General features: G+C 40.6%; 1 protein-coding gene across 2 annotated transcripts in view; it reads right to left on the bottom strand.

Annotated features, from left to right (window-relative positions):
• Positions 1 to 25896, bottom strand: part of SH3TC1 (SH3 domain and tetratricopeptide repeats 1) — an 89400-nt gene that overhangs the window by 14058 nt on the left and 49446 nt on the right. The window contains exons 9-12 of one of the 2 annotated variants that reach the window (XM_082269142.1): positions 19702 to 19897; positions 15672 to 15805; positions 12975 to 13010; positions 6589 to 8259 (exon numbers count right to left, since the gene is read on the bottom strand). In XM_082269142.1, the coding sequence (XP_082125268.1) occupies positions 6589 to 8259; positions 12975 to 13010; positions 15672 to 15805; positions 19702 to 19897 (2037 nt within the window). The remainder of the gene's footprint in view (positions 1 to 6588; positions 8260 to 12974; positions 13011 to 15671; positions 15806 to 19701; positions 19898 to 25896) is intronic. The other variant, XM_082269143.1, reaches the window with a different exon arrangement.

Below are 25896 nucleotides of genomic sequence, written 5' to 3'. Positions count from 1 at the left end.
CTCTGCAGTCCCAAGTCACCGGACAAGTCACACAAATGTGAAAGGGGCCTAAAGTTGAACCAAAGTTGCACTCCAAAGTCAGCACAATTTTGGAGTCATACAAGTGTGAAAGGGGCCTAACAGTTATTCAGGGGCAGGGTACTCAGTTTCTCAGTTTCTTAGCCCTCTTCCTCTTTTGGGAATCATGCTGCAGTCAGCATCAGTGAAAAATGGTGTTCCTTTATACAGACTGCATTCAATGCCGGGACAAGGTCATCCAGTGCCCAGGGCAAAGATGCTATACTGTGCCCCCCCTTCCCTTAGGGTTAGGTCAGGACACCACCATTCCTGCAATAAACCATTGCGTCCAGGGCAGCCACCCCTTGTCCTGGCCCTGACTGCATCCCTTTTATTACCACCATTGATGTATTTATCCTTGTGAGGTTTTAAGCCAAGACTTATATAGATGCAAAAATGCCATCAATATTCATTTTGTAGCAGACGATAAGCAAAAAGGTATAGAGACTCATCACCGATTGTGAAGGTGATCTATCATTAAAAAGCATAGATATAGCTCTCTTATAGGGAGCATCTAGAAACATTAATTATTTATACCTAAGCTGTACCCTTAGAAATGTACCTTTTGTGTTGAATTCCCCCAAAACAATAACAGTACAATTCTTAGCATGTGAGTGTGCCTAGACACTTCTGTTCTATTTCCTTATAGTTTAATATCTGCGGCGTGAGATCACCTAAGGCACTGCTGTTTTAGACTACTAGACAGACGCAGACATCGCTCCCAGAGGCAGGAACATGACGGTATTTGTCGTTTCATACCAAGCTGTACCTAAGGTGCTGCAGTGGAAGGATCTCTTTGCCATTGCTACATTTATTTAGTGGATCTGTGATTCTTCCACCTCCCCTACTGCTTCTTGATCATTATAATGCCAGTAATCAGATCACTAGTAGTCATCAGGGGTAGACACAGAACAGACCAAGACATAGTGGGGATATTTACTAAAACTGGTGCACACAGAATCAGGCGCAGCTGTGCATAGTAACCAATCAGCTTCCAACTTCAGCTTGTTCAATTGAGCTTTGACAATAAAACCTGGAAGCTGATTACTATGCACAGCTGCACCAGGTTCTTTGTGCACCAGTTTTAGTAAATCCCCCTTAGTAAGTCAGTAATAGGTAAAGATCTGCTGCGATTAAGTAAAGACCACAGGCAACACTGGGGACTAGTTTTTTTACCTTCTTTTTGCCTTATTTTGGATACAGCTTCCACAGCACAGGTCTTTTTTAACCCACTAATATTTTGAAGGGAATGTGTAGATGTTCTGTGTATATTTTATTTGTATACTAATATTTCATATTTGTATTTCAAGATATAATGTGGAGCTCTCTGCTTTGTGATTTAGAGCCACTCCCTTTTCAGGTTGAATAAAGCCAAGTGTCATTCAACCTGTTTTCTGTAAACCTATTTTCTGAGTGTACAGGAGTTTGCCACAAGGAACAGCCAGAAGTAATGTGGCACCCTGTCAGGACCCAGGTCTGAACCTGCAATTTCTGTGGTGTCTAGTAATGTCTCTTCTTGCTGAGCCACCTGAGATGCTTGACAGCACCCTGTCTGATTCATTGGACAAGGCTGCCTTGGGTCTTGTTTCTGCTGAATCTTAAACTCTTTGCTCCTCCCTTGAACTTCATATTTAAGCCATGCCTTTACACTTCCTGTTTGCCAGATTATTGTGCCTCCTGTGCAAATATCCTGCTCTTGCCACTCCATATCTCCACTACCACTTGGTACCAACCTTTGGCTTGTTACTCGACTACAATTTTTCTAAATTCTAACCTGCAACCACTTGTTACTGACCTTTGGCTTGTATACTGACTATGCTTCTGCTAGATCCCTAACTACTATATCTACTACTGGACCCAGGATCGCTTACCTCCTGGTGGGGTGACCGTAAGCACTGCAACCTGGTACTGACACACAGCAAAACCCATCTCCACCATCAGCAGCTCTGGTGAACACCAGTTAGTGCTTAGACCCCACAACCTGGTTGAGCTTGTGTCATCTGCCAGGATGACCTGTTTGTGTACTTCTCCAGCTGTTCTATGGGAGCCTCTTTTCTTCTATAGCTACTGGTCTCTGAGCCTGACAACTGCCCATGACAGCACCATTCTGTGCAGCATTAAAGACTGCCCATGACATCTCATAACCAGACAGATGATTACCTTAGAAAAGAAAATAAAATTGTCTCGGGGGGGGGGGGGTTGGGGTGAGGGAACACAGCCTAGAGTTGGGCTTAAAAAATGTAGTCAAAACCAGTCTCTTTAAGTACTGTCATGTTCTATGTTAATATTTGTTACCTTCAAGTACAAAGACACAGCCGCTGCTCCTAATATGACAGTTGTAAGGGCACATGGCCCAGAATGCATCATGGCTATGAAATTAGAAGCAGTGTCAGTGCACATGAATGGGACTGCCTGCACAAGGATGCATTAAACAACTGTGCAGGCAAACACAGCCCTAGAACAGGCAAACATCTATGTGAACGAGGCCCTAGGATTTACATACACCTTAACCCTTTACACACCAACAGGCAAATGCAATGCCCAGAGCTCTTATGCATTACACTTAAAAAACCTTAATTTATAGAAACAAGTACAATTTCTACCTCCTCTTCCAGTATATATATATATATATATATATATATATATATATATATATATTCCAGTATAATGTAATAAGCAAAGAAGGTGAGTAATTGTTTAATGGTAAGCTGTGTGAGTAATACAAAGGTGCCATTTTACCAGTCAATTAGAGATAGAGCATTTTTTTACTAAGAACACTTACAATATACCATGCGATACATGCCATTGTCTTCAGTGTTTTGGGACTACTCCAAAGTAGATATTCGATTATTTTTTGGACAATTAAACTTAATGAATGCAGCCCATTATCTTAAAAGTGGCCATAGACTATGATGTGAAGTAATTGTTATACATAACAATATGGAGCAATAAATGCTTGAACGCCCTCTACCTACGCTATAGGTAATAAAACCGCATACTTGAAATTCTGCATCTTTTTTATGCTTTGCAGCTCCATGACTTGCTTTTGGTAATCAGGATGCTATAATGTATATGTTTACTAGAATCAAATTTTAGAAATCAGCATGAAAAAACATAGAGGGAACACCGCCAAATGCTTAAGCTGTTGTTTCTAGACCTGAAAAGGAATGGTTGGACCATCCTGCTATGTCAAATCTTCTGGTTGCTAGTAATCTGACCTTATTATTCAATGCCTTTAACTGGGCAAGCCAGAGGTTTACCAACTCTAATTATGCATACTGCTAATGAAGGCAAATGTATTTACCATTGTGCATTCATAGGCCTTTTGCACACGGGCTTCAGCTTGTATAAGAGCAGTGTGAAAAACGAGCTTTGAAAAAGGGCTTCAATCACATGGTAGCGGCTGTGGTGGTAAACAAAAAAAAATCCTGATCACTTCCACAGAGTAGTACAATATTACTATGGCAACACTGTATTGCTCTGGTCACAGTAAAAAAAAAAAAAATGTTAAAAAAAAAAAAATATAATAGGAAAAAAATTGAAAAATGATTTAAAACAATGTTTTTTTTTATTTTTTTTTACATACTGTCACCAGTCCCTGATCAAAGCCACACCAGTTGTATGATGACGCTGTACTACACTAGTGACAGTATGTGACAAAAACTATTTGCTTCATTTTGTGACAAAAAATACAACTTCAAAAAACTCGCCATGCCTCTTACTAAATACCTTGGACTCTCTACTTTCCAGAAAAGGTAATTTAAGGGATATTTGTATTGTCCTGGCATTTATGGGCCTCAAGAAATTAGATAGGCCGTTAGTACATCATGATTGATCAATTTTAAGATATATATATATACATTATATACCATAGTTTGTAGACTCTAACTTTCCTACAGACTAAATAATATACACTGATCTGGGTTATTTTCATGTAGCAGAATACAGTTTGCCCTAAATTTTTAATGAAAGATGATTTATTTAAAACATTTTTTAACAAACAAAGATTTTTAAGATTTTCTGTCTTTTTTTTGTTTATTTAGCAAAAAATAAAAGACCCAGCGGTGATTAAATACCACCAAAAGAAAGCTCTATTTGTGTGAAAAAAGATAAAAATTAATATGGGTACAGTGTTGCATGACCACGCAATTGTCATTAAAAAATGCAACAGCGCCGAAAGCTGAAAATTGGCCTAGGCAGGAAGGGGGTGAAAGTGCCCGGTATTGAAGCGTTTAAAGTACTATTTAACTCCAGTCTGTAAATGTGGAACACAGATCTTGGGAGTGTTGATTGTCACTTTAAGCAAGCTGCTAGCAGGTTTCAGCACTTCTTAAAGCTTGTTGAAAGCCTGCTGAAGCCTGCTAGCAGCTTGCCTAAAGTGACAATCAACACTAGGATCTGTGTTCAACATTTACAAACTGGAGTTGAATGGGATTAAATGCTTCAACAAAACTTGCTGAAAACTCTGCAAATGTTTTGTCAACGCTTTTGCGAACACTGTTATTATACAAGCTAAGGCCCGTGAATGCAGGTGCAGTCTACTTTCTGCACTGAAGGAGGTGCCCCTCTGCAGCAGCACTGCTTAAGCCGAAGCTGGATGCCAAATGGATGCTGCCACCCCATGTGACTCTGGCAGCCATCTTGGGTAAGGCAGAGCCTATTTAAGGCACCGGCTCCCAAGGTTGTCACACATTTTGCAGAGACAGGTACCCTGCCTGGTAGGGACTAGTGGCAGGGAAAGGTTCCTGATGAAGAGGGAAAGCATAGGGCTTGCAACCTCTCTGGACACCTGCCTGTTATTATATTATTATTATACAGGATTCATATAGCTCCAACAGTTTGCTCAGCGGTTTATTAATGTGCCATTTGGGCATAAGATGGCCAGACCCCATTCTTCCCATCTCTACAGATGCTGACAGTTTGTCTGCACTTTGTTTTCTATGTGCTGTTGGAACTGTGAGTGTTCCTGGTTGGGCTGTCTTCCCACTGTAATTTGTGAACTGTTTCTGCAATATTTCAATACAAGTTCCATCAATGGACAGGGACTGAGTGTGTTATTCTGCCACACTGCACTGCACCCCACCTACACCTATCTAAAACAGGCCTTAAAGGAATTGTTCAATAGTGCTCTGGGCTGGGTTTCCATCATGGAAGCCTGCAACAATTGCTCCGCAAAATCAAAACCCGTCTGCTAAAAGTTACTGTTACACAAAACAATTTAATGTTTTACTTGTAATAAACAGTTTTAGAATATAAGTATAAAACTTAGATAACTGTATATTTGCTGGGAAAATAAGCTGTGCCTAATGGTAAATCCAATCTTAATCATGACCCTTTTTTCTCATCACTGCAGTCTACAGAAAACAAAACGTATGGTAAGTGTCAGCATTGCCATCCAGAGGCCATTTCATACTCCTGCTTGGTACAGAAATGGGATACTGTATGCATAAGATACTCTAACGAAGGTTAAGTGTACCTTCTGACTCCAGGACTAGGGCAATATTTCATAGGTATAGCTAGCGGTTCACCTATTAACTGTTTTACTTAATTTGCTCTTTAAAATTTCCAAAGCTGTATATTTTGTTTCATTTTAGTTTTTTGGAGACTTTGCCTACTGGTTTCAGCAACCTGTTGCCCTTGTTCCCTGTGTGCTTATGCTTCTGACTTCTCGTTACCAACCCGGCTGGCTATTGGTCTGCCTCTGCTTCTCTCCTGGCTCTGACCTCAGCTTGCTTCTCGGATCTGACCCTGCCTGCTTCCTGTGTATGACTCTGGCTTGCCCCTGACTTTGCTCCTGATCTCTCCTCTGCTGACTACAGTGTTCTGACCCTGGCATTTGTTCCTGGTTTTGTCTCCTTTTCCCTGCCTGTTTTTACCTGCTTACTTTGACCTACCTATTGCTGTGCCTGATTGTGTGATCCTATAGTTCCCAATGGACCAGCTGCTCTTATCATTTGGTTTCCATCTGCAGAAGTCTCACCATAACAGCACCACAGCTGGCAATATCTGCTTTTTTGGGCTCAGCATCCCCTGTTACCATCCTCAGGGGTGTGGAGCACTTAGCCACATGGACAGCTCTCTCACAAGACATTGGTCCATGCACCAAAAAAAGTATATGACACTTTTTTCCCTAAAGCACTTCATCATGTGTTTTCTGATGTTTGTGCTGTGATGCTGTGAGAGTGGGTTTACTGTAAGGATTGGTGTTAGAGGACCAGTATCATTAAATGTAATCTTCCCCAAAACACATGAACAAAAGTGTCCAATGGTCTTGACTTTCATTACTTTGCACAAACACAGGTGTGAAGCCAGGCTCAAGATTTAATGGATCTTTGCTGATAAACCTGCAATTTCATTGGGTTCAATCAGCAGATAGCGTTATAGGACATGGCACTGAAATAGTGGCCTAGGGATTAATGTACACAGTATAATTCATGACTGTGTCTGCATACTTGGTGTATATCAGGAAAAAAGGTAATTTGGTGGTTAGACCATTGCGTCCAACTTAAGTGCCTCTGCATCAGAACGTACCTTGTAAGTTCTTCGCTTTAATTGCTACAAGTAAAGCCCATTCATAATAAAGTCTTCCTGTTTCCTTTTGGCCTCCAGCAATGTAATGGTGACCAAGGACCAGTAAAACATGAATAAAATCAGCTTTGTTATTGACAAGTGGAATGCTGGAGTAAATTGATGCAGATTTAACTAAGAAACATTCGGCCACAATCATAGCTTTTAGATGTAAACATAATGTGCCAAGGTTTGCCAATACCACTGCCTGGTTTTGGAAGTTGTCTGCATCCTTTGAGATCTGTAGAGCTTTGCAGTAGTGTTTAGCAGCATTTTTAATCATACCTCCCCGCTGTAGAGCAATAGCAATGAGATTGTGTATAATGCCCAGCTGGTGTTGTGTACAACCTGAAAATGACACCATAAAGTTCAGTATATCTAGACCTTCTTTACTGTGTCCATCGAGCATATACAACCAGGCGAGCCAGATCCAGATATTCACCATGTACTGCCTATTGATACCGAAGTTCACTGCTTTCATAATGTAAGATCGAGCTTCCTTGTATAGTCTATGAGCTGCACAAAGCTCAGCTATACCTAGACACATAAAAGTGCACAGTTCCTGTTCTTGTTTGGTGACAGCTGATAACAAGGCACATTTCAGGTGGTAGGCAATCTGAGTTGGAAATGCCTTATTTCCAGGTCTCTTCATTCCACAAAGCTTAGAAGCATTTTTGATGATGAAATCAACCCTTCTTAATGAGTCCATCATGCTACAAGAGGTCTGAGAAGCCACCTTCACACAGCTCAGGGTCAAATGTGGCAGGCACTTGTGACTGTACATGTCAGCAAGTTGAAAGTAGTATGTTGATGGTGAGCAGCTACTTGAGGCTGTCATGTTCTGTAAAACTTGTAAACGCTCTACATAGGGAAGAGCTTCATCATATCGTCTTAAACTGGTCAATGTTTTAGCCAAGAGCAAGCAAGCATTTCTTTCACTTTTCTGGTCTTGGCTCAGTATCGCCTTTTTTAAGGCATATTTGAGAACCACAGGTTCCATGTCTGTATTACTAATATAGTTTTGTAGTCCGAGGATAAGGGATGAAGACTTGTCCATCATTTGCAAACTCTTCTCCTTGGAGTTTTGTTTCAGGTGTATAGCGTTTAGGTTCATGTGGATTGCAGTAAAGAGGAAAATGTCTGAAAAATCCCCATTGAGGACCCCCATTGCTTCCTCAAAGTAAACTCTTGCTTGTGAGAACTTGTGCTTTCTGGTGCAAAGCCTGCCGAGAAGAAAGCAAAGCCTTGCCAGGGCCCAAGTCATGTTGGCTTTTTTTGCTGCTTCTCGAGCTACGCTGAGATATCGAACCAGATCTTCTTCTTCTCCGTATTCAGAAAACAAACTAGTTAGAAAAGTATATGAAACATCATAGAGCTTTCTGAAGCCTGGGAGATATGTTCCACTATTTAGAAACTGAAGTAATGACTGCAGTACTTCATACTGCTCTTCACAAATACAGAAACGTGTGTCCTCACATGTGTCACAGGTTGTCTGAGCCTCAGCAGGATCAGTGTTGTTTTCTTCAGTATCAGTAAATTCATCTGGACCAGTGTAGGACTTCACCAAAAATTCCTCCAATGTCTCTTTTAGGTTTTCACTGTCATTGCTTGATGTCAGAAGATGTTCTTCTGAAACTAAAAAGAAGAAAATTGATATTAATACACTGATTTGTAAATGCAAATTAAACATTGGATGGTTTTTGAATGGCCAACCAATATTCAAGGTTTGGTCTAAGAACTGTTTTAGAAGAACATAACTGCGTAGTATTCAAATAAAGCTTTCATCCACTTCAGAATGGTTTTGTCTATATTTCTGGGGATTCTGAATTAATCCATTCCATGCTGCTATAAATCCTTTTTTGTAGAGAGATATTTCTAGAAAATGTTTGCACAAAAACTTGGGTTGCATGATTGCACAGTTGCACCAATACGGATACTCATATCGGTATCAGTGCTGATAGTAAGCATTTGCACGAGTACTTGAACTTGTGCAAATGCTCTAATACCAAAAACTGATACTTTTGCGGTATGACTTGATCCCATACAAAATGAATGGGCTCAAATCGCATGTGATTTAAACAGGAATCCTGTGTTTGAATCACATGCGGTTTCCCGCACCACTCCTGTGCAATCCTAGGCTTGTCATTGTGACTTTAGCCTTCACAGGGTTCACAGGAGCAGTGTGGGAAACTGCATGTGATTCAGACAGGAATCGCCCCACATTCCTGTTCAAACCACCAGCAATTATTTGCAGTGCGATTTGAACTCATTCATTGTGTATGGGCTCAAATCACACCGCACCGCAGAGTATCGGTAATTGGTATCGGCAAGTACTTGAGCACAAGCATCAGTACTCATACTCCCTCTTAAAAAAACAGGTATTTTTGGATTTAATATATTGTAATACATGTTCAAGCTGGTCACCTGTGTCAAAGTAATCCCTCTTTGGCCAGTCCCCACCCAACTGTGCAAAGAGCCAAAAATGCTATATGCTCATAGAATACTTTAAATGGAATTGGCACTGGCAGGCTCCTGCCTACTCCCCTCTTTTTAGTCCACTGATGAAAACATGTCTGCTTGGTTAAGTGGAACATATTGAGTTTTCACCAGACACCTTCACTTAATGCCTGCACACCTGACCATCTATTAAGGTGTATTTTCATTTATCTGCTTAGATCAAGACAGACAATGACGGCAAATATAGTTCAATGCACATGAACTATGCTGCAAGTGAATTCCTATTGACACCACAGCAATGCATTTTATAAATACTAGAATCGGCTATAAGCAATAATTATCTTTTTTTTTTATTGAAAAATTGAGATGTATAGGTACAAAACATAGCCTTTGGGCATTCCCCGGCTAATACATAAAACACAGAACTACTAACAACGCCTCGTATTATAAAACCCCACAAATGAAAGGGGGGAAAACACACCTTCCATACACCTCGCTCTGTCATTCTGTTATAAAATCACTTTAAGGGTTGATGAATTATAAGGAGCTTCCTGTTCCTTCTCAACAATCAGGATAATGTATCGGAAGAATATAAACTCGTGTTTAGAATCCTACCTGAACAAATGTAATGTGAGTCCCTGCAGAGGAATACATTTGTCCATATCATAAACTAAACCTTATTGGGGGGAATTCAGTTTGTGGACTCCTGATCATCTGTTGTACACTCCGAATCTGTCCACAAGTGCCAGACCTTCTCAAATTTTCTAGGGCAAGCCCAGGACAAATCGGTAGCTTTGTATAGGGGTACAACCTTATTGATTAAACACTTCCAGAAGGGCAGATTAGGGGCTATGTCTGATTTCCACTTGAGCACTATCGCCTTCCTGGCATAAAATAATAAGAGACCCAAGAGAGTACTCATCGCCCTACGAACAGCCAGAGTCAACTAAACCCAGGAGGCAAACACCAACTTTTAAATGGACCTGTATAGTAGTTAGGGTAGGTATAAACTAGGTCACTATCTACTAATCTGAGGGCACTCCCAAAAGATATGAGGAAATCCAGCAGGGTCACTAGAGCATCTCCAACAGCAAGAAGAGAAATTGGGGTATATACGATGTAGTCGTTGTGGTGTAAAATAAATTCTGTGCACTATTTTAAATTGGATCAGACAGTCTTTCGTCGATATTAGTGCTCTAAATGGGCTGTCCCCGAGATTTTCTCAGTCTTCATTGTCCAAGTCCTGCTCCACCTGAATGCCACCCAATTATCAGGGCATCTATTCCCACATGAACAGAGGGAAGTAGTGACTTGTAGATCACAGAAAGTGTTTTTTTTTCATCCCAGAGGAGAACCTCCAAATCGTCCTGCTCCAATCTAAAGGAAATTAAGCTGCATAGGCGTGTCGAAGTTGAAGGAATTGGAAGAAGAAAGCATTAGGCTGTGTAAGCAATAATTATCCTAATATTTAACTTTTTAAAGTGTAAGGCTTGGTTCACACTATGGCGACACGAATCCTTACTACTTCGGGGGCGACTTGTGCATTACCGTGCACCACGACTTCGGAGCGACTTGCAGGGACTTCACATAATGGAAGTCTATGCAAGTCGCTCCAATGTCGACCCTTTTTCTAAGTCGGAGCGACTTGTGTGGCTCCTATTAGAACGGGTCCTGTAGCGGTCAATGGACCGCGAGGGAGCGTGACTTGTCAGGCTGAAAAGTCGCCTGACAAGTCGCGCTAGTGTGGACCGGCTCTAAATAATGTAATTTGTCACAGCAATGGTCAAGCATCAAGCAACACTTACAAGTTTGCATGTCATTCACCCCGAACACGTCTTGCAGATTATACGCAATCATACAGTGGTCTTACAAGTCAAAGTGATGTATCCTATGACAGCAATAATGAAGTATGTGACAGCAATAGTAGAGCAGTGGTTCTCAATTCCGGTCCTCGGGACCCACCAACAGGCCAGGTTTGCAAGATAACTAAATTACATCACAGGTGATCTCATTTGCTGCTCAGTGATTGTGGTATTCTAGTCTGCATCCCATAAGGTAATACTTAAAATCTGGCCTGTTAGTGGGTCCCGAGGACCGGAATTGAGAACCACTGTAGTAGAGGACTATAAATAATCCAAACTTCTTATAAATTGCAAGGGTGAATTAAGGTATGCTATATAGCAGGGATCTTCAAACTACGGCCCTCCAGCTGTTGTGGAACTACACATCCCATGAGGCATTGTAAAACTCTGACATTCATAGACATGACAAGGCATGGTGGGAATTGTAGTTCCCAAACAACTGGAGGGCCGTAGTTTGAAGACCCCTGCTATATAGGATTAAGCCCACAATGATATACTGTACAGATGCATATTTTAAAAACAGTAGTTCATCTGAATTACTTAATGAACATCAACCAGCCATGTAGCACATGTCCCTTGATAAATGCATAGCACCATGTTTGACTTCTGTCTGCGCTCTGATTGTCCAGCAGTCAGCACTGGAAAACTGCTGGATATTACCAGCAAACCCAAGCAACTCATGGTTTCACTTAGACCCCTCATGTTTTCTACATCTTTGACAGCAATAAGATACAGAGGATGCATGTTCAGGCTGTTTCCAGTCAGGATCTGCAATCATAGAGCTTTGTTTAACATGAGGGAGGCTGAGTGGCACTATGAGTTTCATTGCATCACCAGTAATAGATAGCAATTTTCCAATTCTCATTGCTGCACAATCGTAACATGGACAGAAGTAAAATATGGTGCTAAACATTTATCAAGGTACATGTGTTAGATGTGTTGCACCCTCCTAGATGGGTGGTAGGTTAGACAAATTTAGTTACTGGCTCACTTTAATCAGTTGTGCTGCATGTGATTTTTCTGGTCTGTTCTGTGTTTTACTGGCTGTGGTATAGACTACTTCCCCCTGTCTGTCTGGAAAGGTTTAGGAACACAGTGGACTAGGAAAGTCAAATCAGCAGCCTTGGCCAATCCCAGGGGGAGGTGCCCAGATAGTGACTGGGAGGGAGCATAAATACTCTGAGGCTTGGAACAGAGGGGTTCTTGTCCTAGAAGAGGAGATCCCAGCCTGGAGAGCTGCTGTCCTTCTGGGCAGGCCTGCCCCGTGTTTGCTGCTCATCGAGGTCCCAGCCAGGCTAGCTGGGGGGCCTATTCTGCTGAAGTCCTTTGGAGCTGACTGAGGTCTTTCAAAGATCTGGTCTAGATGCAAAGGAATTGGTCTGTAGAAGATATTGGGAGGAAGCTTCCAATTATCCAAGGACATTAGTGAGTTTAGAATGGTGTGAGAGATCCCTGAGTGTGTTGCTGCTATCCCTCTTGTGCTAGGGTCAGCGATGCTAAAAGGGGACATTATCTATGAAATCCTGATATAGCTCAGCCCTATATTTGCTGCAAGCAAGGACTGTGCTCAGATTCCTAGGAGGATGATTAGTGTCCTCAAGTGGCTGCTTAAAGTTGTTAAAATATCCCACAGTTACCCTACTTCTACTCAAGTTTATGTTCTGCAATAAAGCATTAAAAAAGCATACCCCCAGACTGATTACTAAGGCAAGACAGTGACCGATGATGTGCATGGCTAGGGGTATAATTGCTGGGAAAGAGCCTTTTAGACCAAATATATGCACTACATATGGTTGTTTAATGTTTATAATAATTCTAGGGTAAACATTGACTTTAAATACAAATCTAGAAAATCCCCAATACATCTAGAACTACATGTTCCCCATACTCTGATGTACCATACTGCCTTTGTTGCAGCAGCAGTGGTTGTCCACAATACAGTGCCACATATAGTAGCCCTATTGTATCACATTTAGCAGGTTAGTTAATTCAGAAATAAAACTTCCAATGATATCATAAATCAGTCCTTACCTTTATTTATGTATACTTTTATCTTCTCAAATTCATCTAAGAATATCAGAAACAAACAAACACGAGTTTTATATTAATGGGAGCCACATCATAGCACTGTCATCTCTTGGTAAAGCTTAGACAGTAAGTGCATTACCAGCCCCTAACACCACCTTATTAAATAGCCAATATACAGTAAATAGACCCCTGCAGATGAATACAAGTTGCTCACTACTCAGCTTGCCCAGGGCCAGGCAGCTTCAACAGCATGTGGTGCTGAAAGCAGAAGCCATGGTGTTGCATGTAATCAGCTATACCACCAGTCATTTTATGGCTTGACAGCAGTGTGGGACAAGGTCATCCAGGGCCCTGGGCAAAGATGCCAGACTGTGTCCATTCCCCAATTTATGATGTGCAAGCTTAGGGGATCCTACGCCCAGCAGTCACTTGCTTGTCAAAATCACTGCCGCTATCACTACTCCTGTCAGCCTTGTAACAAAAGGAAGGTTACAGTAAACCATTGCACCCAGGGCAGCTTCCCCTCCTGCCCACCCCGTGTCTCAGCCCTGCTTGACAATTCAGTTAAAAGCTAACATAAGCACACTAGTAAATGTATCAGTTATAATTCAAGGCATGTTTTGAATGTAACTTTTGGAACACTTCTGGACTGCCCACTGTGTATTTACGTCGCTACTTTGATGTTAAGAGATAGATAGTTGCCATAACCCTGGTATTTTTCTACATGGCCGATGGTCTCACCGTGGTATCATTTTTATGGGCAGCGGGAGAGGTGACCATCCCCCTCCCGCTGCTTCCCGGTCATTTTCCCTGCTTACCGGAGTCGGCAGTAGCTGGAAAACTTTCCGGTCCTTTCAGGTCCTAGGCAGAAAGTCAAGTGAGGGCAAGATGGCCCCCACTCGACTCTATGTCCTTGGAGGACTGGAGCGACGTCACTTCCGCCCAACGGCCCTAAAGGGCCTATTTTTTTTTTTTTATTATTATTGCTTTCAAGGGTAGATGTAAGATCTGAGGCCTTATTTGACCCAGATCTCACATTAAAGAGGACCTGTTCTTCTTATTTCTATTACATGGGATGTTTACATTCTATGTAGTATGAATAAAAGTGTATAAAAATGATTTTTTTAAAGGACAGTGTAAAAATAAAAAATAAAAAGTAAAATAAATAAGAAAAAAATGTAAAGCTCCTCCCTATCACATCTGAGCAGCCCATGTGCCTATAGAGTCACACATGTGGGTGTATACACAGTGGTAAATGACAGCCCACTCCCTCCCTCCTCCTCCTCCTCCTCCTCCTCTATGCCCACTAACCAGCAAAACTAAGCAAAATGGGGGCAGGACATTACATCTTGATTGATGGAGGCTTCACCTCCCTGGTATTCTAAGACACAGGCTGGAGAAGAGTGACACAGCCTGTAACTGGCAGATGTTATGCCCAAAAAAAAATTTGATTTTAAATATATATTTATATGACAATTTAAAACAGTTTATTGATATTCATTATTTTTTATTTTTTTGCACTGTAGTCAAAAGGCTGTTTTTTGTATTTTGAACCAGCAGCAGGGGACTAGAGGCTATTCCTGCCACTGTTTCTCTGCAGACCAGCTGGGAAAGAGCGGGGACAGCTGTATATCAGTTAGGAAAGAAGGTACTTAGATATTTTAATTAAAATAATTACAGTGCCATCAAAAAGAAAGAGATTGGATAATGTAAATTAAACAGTGTGTGTGTGTGTTTGGTATCACTTTCATGTTGAGTGCAGCCTAGGCAAGGTGCTGGGTCTGTGACCTGGAGGAGGGGAAGTGTGCTGAGCTTTCATCTGTACTTCAGCAGTGTGCGTCATTTAGGCACCAACAGTTGGAAGTAGCAGTTTTTTGCAACTTAAGGCTCAAACACACTATAAGAAAATTGGGTGAACATTTTCATCCAAAGAATTTTCGTATGATTTTCGTATAGTGTGTACAGAACTTTCTACAGACGATTCAGAATTTTCGTACGAAAATTCTCGAAGGAACAAACTCCAAAATGTTTCTGGTACAGGAAAAAACAAACGATTTTCGTTTAATGTGTACTGTTTTCGTACGATTTTTGTACAAGAAAAATCAGTAAAGAAAGACTGTGCATGATCAGAAACAATAAACAACAAAAAAAAAAGCCTTTGTCGTTCGAGAATTTTCTTACGAATGTGCGTACAAACATTCTGTCATTGGTTCCGATTTGCTGTGAAACAACGAGGAAAATTGGACAATTATTTGCCCAATTTTCTTATAGTGTGTACCCCACTTTAGTTACATTCATTATGCTATGTAAAAATCTGGGCTTTACTTGTACTGATAGTGACATTTTCCACTTACCCTGGCCATATTTGCTATGTTTTTGTTTTCTTTTGTAACACAGAGGTATTTTAAACTAAATGCTCAATAAATCGTTTTCAATTTCTCAAGAGTTCTGAATATAAAGAAAATGTTTTTTTGAGCATTGCCATTAGAGTTGTCAGAACTTGCAAAATCAATAGACTCGAATGCACAGTTACACAATGAAATGATTTCCATGTTCCCTACATGAAATTCAAGTAAGTAGCAATCAGAAAAGAGAGATGAGCACATTTCGTACATGTGACAGTTATTTTACATCAAAATCAATCTTTCATAATAACCAGCTCTTGTATAGGCTCCTTAGAATGGAATGACCAATTGTTACCTAGTTTATACACATGGCAGACGTCAGAATGAGATATCCTTAGCAGTAATGCTTTTGCAGCATCCAAATCAAAGTCTTCTGTGCTCCTTGTGTATATTGTGTCTTCACATACAAAACAAGATGAATTTCCTTGCCTGGACAATTAGAGAGTAAAATTAGTTAATGTTAATGGATGAAAGTACGTACTATTGGGCTGATTTAGATGGAATGTACATTCTATGCAACAGTGCTTACAATAATCACATAATGTATATGCCATGTGCCACGATAGATCCTAATTCTTGGGTTAACTAAGAATCCCCAAAAATGTTGGCCAATTAATACCATGATCTTGCCATGATTTGCACATCAGTTTTGCTGTTGTTTTACTGTATATTTGTAGGGTACAGCTCAGTTAAGAATACAGGATGGGCTGCCTTAGTATTCTATATTCCTATGAGTGTGATGGTGATGCCTGGCATGTTATATTGATTACAATATAGTCTTCCTTACTAAACCCAGGACCCTGCATTTACTAAATCTGGTCTCCCACAGTACACAGAACATGGAAATGTAATTTTTTTTTTATTAAATATACTGTATACTGCTAAATACCTTTTCTCATCAGCAGTATATAGTAGTCTTGTGGCTTATATTAGTGTCTGGTTAAAACTTGTAGGAGGAGTTTTTATTCTTCTCTGAATGTCCTATGAGGCTTCAGGACCCCTGACCCTCACATGCACCCACCCAAGAAAAAGAAAAACTCTTTAGCAATACACAGCACACCGAGCATATGCAGAGTGCCCCCAAGGCTCTGTACTACCAGGAGATGGTTTGAGGGCTGTGGAAGAAGGGGAGGATCATAGAAGACATGATTAAACAGCCTTTTTACACAATGCTGAGGATTAACCCCTTAGGTACGATAGTGAGTATAACAAGCATGCTTTATAGCATATACAGGCTGATTTTACTGGTATTGGTTTTGAAACACTTTAAATGTAGGGAAAACACTTGGTATAAAGAATCTGAAATTAAAAGTTCTTTAAAATATTCTACAATATTCGTCATAAAAAAAAACTGCAACCATATCAGAATACTGAAAAATAATGGATGTTTGCTGGATAATCAACAAGGGCCACAAATCAACTGATTTCATTTTGGTATAAATAGACACAAAACCATCCCCATACCTGACATTAATGTTTGGAGGTTTTTACAAAACTTCCATGACCCCTGCTAAAAATGACTATAACTACAACTCCAGGCACATTAGTTGGATAGTCAGAACAGGCAGAACTTGCTCATTGCTTAAGGAACCCCTAGCAACCTCTGGAGGATCCCTAGGTTTCAATAGAATCCTGATTAAGAAAACTTGTTTTAAACTAGTGACAACTTTAGGGACTTTTCACCCGGGCGATCTGATCAAGTAAGCTTTTCAGGCGGACCTGATCAGAAATTCCATGCATTACTTTTCACTGGAGGGTCTAAATGGGCATCCACCTACCCCTGGGTCCAAGCAGGCCTGCATGGACCCGATCAGAGACAGACAAGCGTAAACGGACAGTGGAGTCTATTTACTCCCAGCCGCTCATAGAGCAGAATGGTCTCTGTCAATGTTCACTCTTCAGAAGCTAAGTGGACATGAAGCTGTCAACCACTTGGTCTGATGAACAGAGATCATCTCACAGATCTCCTGCTGATCAGAATAGAAGATGCCCGTGTGAAAGGGCCCTAAAGCAGCATGTATTTAACAGCACTAGAAAATGTTTAAACCAAAGAAAAGTCAATTGTTCATTTAGTTCTACGTACAATTGCTTTATTCATGTTAAAGGAGTTTTAATGTCAGAAGGTTTTTTATCTTAATGCATTCTGTGCATTAGGATAAAAAGCCTTCTGTGTGCAGCATCTTCCCTCAGCCCCCTAATACCTACCTGAGCCTCCTCTCTATTCAGCGATGTCCACGAGTGTCTCAGCTGTCTGGGACCCTCTCTCCTGATTGGCTGAGACACAGCAGCAGCACCATTGGATCCTGCTGCTGTCAATCAAACTCAGTAAGCCAATACAGGAGAGAGGGGGGGGGGGCAGGGCCGAAGAGGAGCTCCATGTCTGAATGGACACACGGAGCTGCAGCTCGGCTCGGGTGCTCCCATAGCAAGCTGCTAGCTGTGGGGGCACTCAACAGGAGGGAGGGGCCAGGGGCACTGAAGAGGGAACCAGGAAGAGGAGGATCAGGGCCACTCTGTGCAAAGCCAACTGCCCAGAGGTAAGTATAACATATTTGTTAGGAAAATGTTTGAAAAGCTCAGGCAAGGACTTTCACGGCACCAAAATAGTTGTGTTAAAAAATAAACAATTTATTCATAAATTCATTAAAAACATCAATTGAGGTACATGGGCCCCAAAAGAGAAAAAGGGGCATAAAACTATTACTGCAATATACACAGAATGAACAATACATATAAGATCCTGCACGGGGCATACACCTTCCCTGGATGGGGAACCACCACCATCCGGGGAAGGTGTACGTCCTGTGCAGGATCTTTCTGGCTATTAACTCCCAGTGCTTCCACGATTGCCTTAACCAGCTGTGGTTTATCTATATGGTGGCTTTCTATATATAAGTCTTTTTCTATCAAGCCATGCAGGATTTAAAAGCGGTCCCAAGATACTGTTGGACTTGCATTTAGCCTGTCCTTAATGCAATCCTATACCAGGTTAGCATCTACACACCTGTTACTTACCTTGATCCTGCTCATAGACCCAACACCTTCCTCGTTAGTTCTACGCTGCTGGCATTAACCCGTCTCACTGAACAACAATATTATACAGAATTATGTTATAAGCTCCCGATGAAGCTATTATAATAGCGAAACATGTCGAGCATTATAAACATCCATCGTTTATCTTCTGAATACAACATCATGTGATCCTGACGGACGGCAGTTCCTTTTCCTGTCACCCCTCATGAGATCCATCTGATGTGATGTAGTATTAGTATACTAATATTTATATACTAACAACACTATTGTTCATTCTGTGTATATTGCAGTAATAGTTTGATGCCCCTTTTTTTTTTTTGTACCTCAATTGATGTTTTTAATGAATTTATGAATAAACTGTTTATTTTTTAACACAACTATTTTGGTGCCATGAAAGTCCTTGCCTAATTTTTTCAAACATTTTCCTAGTATATTTGGGATGTGGAACTTCACTTTACATTTTCTTTTCCCTTCTCACTTCTAGCGCTCAGAGTGCTGCTATCTGACTGCGCAACATAATTGTAATAACATATTTGTTATTTTAATAGAAAAAAAAAACGAGAATTTACAATCACTTCAACTATGATTTTACACTAAGATATAGTGTTTGTTTTTTTATACAGTAAAACCACACGAAATCAAAGAGATGTGTTTTTCATATTGAAAATGATAGCCTTTATTGAGCAGAAAAAGCTCTCCATTCCAGTGGATGCCTTTCATAATAATAATAATAATAATAATAATAATAATAATAATAACAATATAATAATTAAAAAAAGTGTATCTAAAACCCAAAACTTTATTTTATTATTGGATAGAGGGGCGGTAAGGTTAGAACTTCAATCTTGATTTTAACTGTCTGTGTCTCCACTGGGAGATTCACCCTCTATGGTTCCTGGTGACCATTGTCACTGGAAGGGAAAGGGATGGGAATCCCAAACATTTGAGTTGTCACTGGCACAGGAATGAAGGAAAAATCTTCCAGTGGAGACACTTGTTTCAATTACAACTGCCTACGATGGGCATTTCTTTATTATGAAGATGGTGTGCCTACAGGACAGGAAGTGAACATATTTCCCCCACTCTCCCTAAACATTCCCTGTTGTATCTAAAAGTAAAACAAAAAGTTTTGACTTTAGATATACATTAACAGTTGCTGAACTATAAAGCAAACATATTTTTGGTTCTGATGGGGTTAAAAATAAACACAAGCTTCTTTTTGCTTAGTTTTGTACATGCCACCACCTTAGTTTACATTTCGAAAAATTTACTTATTACACTTTTTCACTCACCCATGATCCGATGTGTAAGGTCTCACGTTTCTGGTTCTTACAAAGCCCACACAGCCAGATGTCACATTTCTTCCTACAAACCACTCAATGCATTCTATGTATGTGCTGACCGTCTCAATGATGTCTCCGTTCTGATAGGACATCTCATCTGGGACATCACTATCATAATTTACTACAGCTTCTGTCCAACCTACAGCTGATTAGACAAAATGGAGAGGTCAAATAGCACTACAGAAATGTATGCAATATAATTTATATAAAAATTACAAACAACCAGATTATGTTTCATTCCACAGCCTGTCTGTAATTGGACGTTAGAAATGCATAAAAATAATGCAGATCTCCAGCCAAAAATGACAAGATAAGTATGAATAAATGTCCCATTAAAAGATAGACTAACCAAACTAGCATATGCTGCAATATTCTGCTTCATTTCAAATATTTCCCCTGCAGTACTCTTTTCTGCTGCTAGATGTCCTCAGTCTGATGGTCAGCATCATTCAACCTACTTCTTCTGAGCCAAGATTGTCTTGGACCCACCCCAGCCAGTGATTGGACAGTGAAAGGAGAATCTGCACAGTGATAAGATCACCTCTCTGTCACTCTGCTTTCTCTTCCTATCAGCATTCTTCTTGTCAGCACATAAACTCATTTTTTCTCTGTGCTTCTAGTTTCTCTCACATTACATCACTGCTGTACAGGGACTGCAGGAGGCTGATACCAGGTCAGATTTGGGTACTTACACTGCTTGCATTCTCAAAATACATTTTGTGGTTTACTAATAGTTACAGAGCTGCATTGATTGATATGTTTTTTTTTTTTATATTTGTCTGCATTTCATCTTTGTTATAAAATATCAAAATGTTGCATGAAATAGCCTACAGTTTAATGTTAAAGTGTATCTAAAGCCCAACATGTTATTTTAGTTTTGAATAGAGTAGGGTTAAAACCCTATAAGTTTTATAATGCTCATATACAACATCCTGTCCAATATTGTCACCTCTAACCAGTACAGAAGGGTGCGCAGCCAATGGAGGCACAAGGTAAGTCTATAAAAAAAATAGCACACCTTCAGTACCTTGTGTTAAAATACAGAGGTTTAAAAATGCTATCTGCACTATGTGTAACTACCTAGATACTTAAAATGGTTGTAAAGTCAGAAGGTTTTTTATCCTACTGCATTCTGTGCATTAGGATAAAAAGCTTTCAGTGTGCAGCAACCTCCTCAGCTCCCCTAATGCTTACCTGAGCCCCCTCTTGATCCAGCGATGTCCACAAAGGCCTCAGCCATTCACTGCTGACAATCAAACTCAGTTAGCCAATGAGGAGAGGGGGGCGGGGCGGGGCGGGGCTGAACCGCGGCTCCATGTCTGAATGCATACACAGAGCTGCAGCTCGGCTCGGGTGCTCCCATAACAAGCTGCTTGCTGTGAGTGCACTCAACAGGAGGGAGGGGCCAGGAGCTCCAGCCAGGGACCCAAGAAGAGGAGGATTGGGGGTGCTCTGTGCAAAGCCATTCCACAGAGCAGGTTAGTATAACATGTTTGTTATTTTGATAGAAAAAAAAAAGAGGAGACTTTACAATAATTTTCAATATTTGATGTTGTGAACAGCTGCACTTACTATATTGCACGTATCAATACCAAAAACACATATAAAAAGAAAAAATGTTGCACTGTCATTAAAGGTGTTTTAAATGCTTAATCAAAATCACACATAAATAATAAAATTAAGTGCTGTCATATCCCCAATATCCATAAAGTGCATATAAGTGCTTAAGAAATTCATAAAAACAATCCATCACATACTGTGTATATATATATATATATATATATATATATATATATATATATATACTGTATATATCATAAAAAAATCATCCATTTGATAATAAATACATAAATAAATAAATAAAAAACAAGGTTCATAAGGTTTGTGCTGTCATGCAAGAAATATTGTGCCAAAGTCCAAAAATATTGTACAGAAAACATAAAATTTCAACTGCAATGATAATGTGAAAATGGTGCTCCACATGTGCACTTCCTATTTCAATTGTGCTCCACTCTAATGTAAAAAATGGCCTCTTCCCACCTCCCTTCAGTGAGAACACTCCTCACTGTGGGTGTGGAACATAACTCCCCTCAGAAAGGCCCATGTGGCGACTGGTTGCAAATCAATTGTCATACCAAACCATATAGAGCAGGGCACGTGTAAAGAGAGAAAAATGCCCGCAACGTCCATAAAAAATGTGCTTTATTAAAAATAGGGCATATACTCACAAGAGAAAACAAATTGTTACCCCAGCTCTACTGATAATGTGGAAGTCCATGAACTGTAATCTGGTGCTCTAGCCAGGGCGTTCAGGTCCCATAGGTAAGATTCTTGAATCAGGAAGGCTGGCAACTCGGATGCTCTTGAATAAAAGTACTTCATTTGTTAGATGGCTACATAGGTACGGGCTATATGCTGTACCTATGTGCTTTGATGAAGGTTCCATAGCAAATGCATATAGCCTGTTCCTATGTACCTATATATACTCACAAGTCTGATAAAACAACAGGCATTCAGTACATAATGTCGCCAAGCACCCTGGCAGCCGTGCTGACTAGACTTGTAGAGTTGGGCAAACGGTTCGGCCCGAAAATGAATCTGGGTTGAACTTTGGCTGTTTGTCCCATTCGCCCCTTTCAAGGAGCACCCGAATTTGCAGGGTGATTAGTGGGTGTTCACAGTGCATTCTGCGCTTTGCCCAATCAGGGCGCAATAAAGGCTGGTTGTTAAGGAGCGGGGCCAGGAAGCCTGCCGCTGTGTCCTTAACAATCGATGAGTCATATCAGGGGTCAATGGGCTTCACCACTGAAAGCTGAATAAAAAAAACATTTGCAGGTAAAAAAATAGTTTAAAAAAACGGCATGGGGTCCCTCCGCAGTCCATACCAGACCCTTCGGTATAGTACGCCAAAATTAAAAAGAAAAAAAAACTGCATGGGGTCCCCCCGAAATTCATACCAGACCCTTATCTTAACATGTAGCCAGGCAGGTCAGGAAAGGGGGAGACAAGCAAGCGCCCCCCTTCCCAAACCATACCAGGCCACATGCCCTTAACATTGGGGCGGTGAGTGCTTTGGGGCAGGGTGGCTCTTCCCCACAACCTTGTTGTGGGGGTATACAGGCAGGGGGCTTATTGGGATCTGGAAGCCCCCTTTAACAAGGGGGCCCCCAGATCCCGCCCCCCCATGTGAATGAGTATGGGGTACCACATACTCATTCACATGGGGGGGGTGAGATCTGGGGGCTTCCAGATTCCTATAAATCCCCTGCCCGCATACCCCCACAACCAAAGCCCAGGGTTGGGGGAATGAGACCATTGTCCCCATTTACATAACAGAGCCCCCATGCCCCAAAGCACCAATCCCCCTATGTTGAGGGCATGTGGCCTGGTATGGATCAAGAGGGGGGGTACTCGCTCACTCCCCCTTTTTCTGACCTGCCAGGATGCATGCTTGGATCAGAATCTGGTATGGATTTTGAGAGGGCCCCACGCCATTTAAAAAACTAAATGTAAAGCCGGGTGCTGGCAATTGCAACCACGAGTCAATTTAAATATGAGTTGACTCTCTTGTTTCCTGACTTTAACGGACAATTGCGCGGTCGTGCGACGCTGTACCCAAACAAATTTGACGTCCTTTTTTTCCCACAAACAGAGTTTTCTTTTGGTGGTATTTGATCACCTGTGCGATTTTTTGATCATGCGCTATAAACAAAAAAAGAGCGACAATTTTGCAAAAATAACAATATTTTTCACATTTTTTATATGAAATTTATATGAAATTTTTTATATGAAATATGAAAAAAAAAATGTAAAAATCTAAATTTTTTTACATTTTTGGCCAATTTGTTTTCTGCTACCTATGTTTGGTAAAAAAAATCAAATAAGCGTATTTTGATTGGTTTGCGCAAAAGTTATTGCGTTTACTAACTAATGGAAAGATTTTTGTTGTTTTTTTTTTTAACACGTAATGGCGGCGATCTGCGATTTTTTTTGCGGTGCTGCAACATTGCGGCGGACAGATCGGACCCTTGACACTTTTGGGGGTACCAGTGACATTACTACAGTAGTCAGTGCTATACATATGCACTGTTACTGTAAAAATGACACTGGGAGGGAAGGGGTTAACTTTATTGTAGAGGGAGAGGTTAAATGTGTCCCTAGGGGCGTGTTTCTAACTGTGATTGGCTAGTGGTACATAGCAGGACCGAGTGATCTGTGCTTTTACACAGGGGAGAGGGACAGGCGGCTTTGTTTGCATTAGCCGCCTGCCTTTCTCCCTCTCTATCCGATGATTGCGAGTGATCAGTCTGTACAGATGATGTATGTCCTTTCACTTATATGGGCTGCCTGCACACAGCTCAGCACTAGGACAGGAAAATAAACAAATTACTCTTCACGCTACAAAAAGGATGAGCGTCACTGTAAAATAAGCCCTTGGGGACCACAGAAAGGCCTTGACAAGGCATTGTGTCTTCCACATGTATTTGTAAATGTATGCAAATAACACCTCTGCTTTGAAACAAAAAGGGGTCTATACCACTAGGCAAAAAACATCCAGCACTCCTGCCACACTCTATGTATAAAAAGTTTGCTATGCAAATGTGTCAATTATTCATAAAGGGCTATCAATCTTCATTGTAATTTGCTTTATACAATTTAAATACACTTTTTCCTAGGATTGTCAGCAATTCTGGTGGCAATAATGTTTTTTTTTCTGAAATCTCAGAAAAAATACAAACTTATTGCCACTAAATGGCGATGACAATCCTAGCAATTTATGGCAAAGATTTGTTGCACCAGTGAAAATGATTGACACATTTGCATAGCAAATTTTTTTATACATAAACCTAAAGTGTTGAAAGGAGAGCTGGCTTTCTTATTTTTTATGGATATACACTGAACCACCGTTGGCTGTTCACCCTTCTATACCAGTACACCACTTGTTTAGAGAAAACCCCAGAAATGAAAATTTGCTTTACTGGGACTGATCATATGAGCAGGTATGCCCTCCTACCTAACACACAGGAAAGAGGAATGCAGGTACACGTTTCCAAACAAGAGACGATAATGTTATGTTGTTTGCTCAAATGTTTGCCTCAATCAAGCCTGGTTAACACCTATGCTGGTTGCAGTTTGCATATTCCAGGTGCATTTTGCATTTTTCAATACACGTTTTGATCCATTAAAGTCCATGGAACCAAAAACCAGAAAAAAAAGTCAGTTTCCATAAAATGCACAGATGTGAACGTGACCCATAGGAAACCATGTTAAATGGACTGTAGTGTGGACTGCAAAACTGAACATGCACTAAAAAATGCAAAGGTGTGAACCAGTCCTAAAGATGGAGTTTCACCTTATATTCTGAGCAGACTTTTAGGTCATCTGTGAGCCAGCTACAAGAGAAAGGCAGTAATAATTTTAAGAAATCCTGATAATAATCTGTGTTTTGTTACCATGGCTGCAAGAATTAAAATAAAATTAAATTAAAATAAAAAAGGGGGTATACTTACTTGCTCTGTGCAACGATAGTACACAGAGTGGTCCTATACGTCCTCTTCTCGAAGTCCCCTGCGGGCACTGTCAGCTTCTCCCTGTTCCGGGTGCCTTCTTAGCAAGCCAGGTACTATGGGGGGGGGGGGGCACCTGTGCAGACTGTGTTGCTATGGATATTTTGGGGTGATTTTATAGAATAGTATTATGAGAAAGTTAGATTGTAAGTCCATGTGCTGTTTTAGAAGCTAAGCCTCCCCTATTGATATGCTAATGAGACCGTTTGGTTAGTTTTTGTGAGGTCAGGCTACAAGATATGATGAAACAGGAAATGGGGCAGGGATTAGGACTTTTCAACAAGCCATGTGCTAAAACAAAGGACAGAGTTGATCGGAAGACTTGTGAGAAGCAAGAAGCAGTCTGGAAGATCCTGGATCCTAAGCGATGACTCCAACATAAAGAAAGATCCAAGTTAAATAGCTGTTTAGTATACTTTTTGCATACATATTGTACATGCTTATTTGCTAGGAACCAATCAGCTTGTGCATGTTGTGGGCATATTTTGTTTTACTTTGCATGCTGTGAATTTTGTTTTCTGCAGTTGTATGTGCAGCATTTTTGTTTAGTAAATGTATTAATACACTACAGAAGTCT

Source organism: Pelophylax lessonae (assembly GCF_965119305.1).
Source record: "Pelophylax lessonae genome assembly, chromosome: 1".
Classification (NCBI taxonomy): domain Eukaryota; kingdom Metazoa; phylum Chordata; class Amphibia; order Anura; family Ranidae; genus Pelophylax; species Pelophylax lessonae.
The sequence above is the reverse complement of the archived record's forward strand: the minus strand, read 5'-3'. Positions and strand labels throughout refer to the sequence as shown.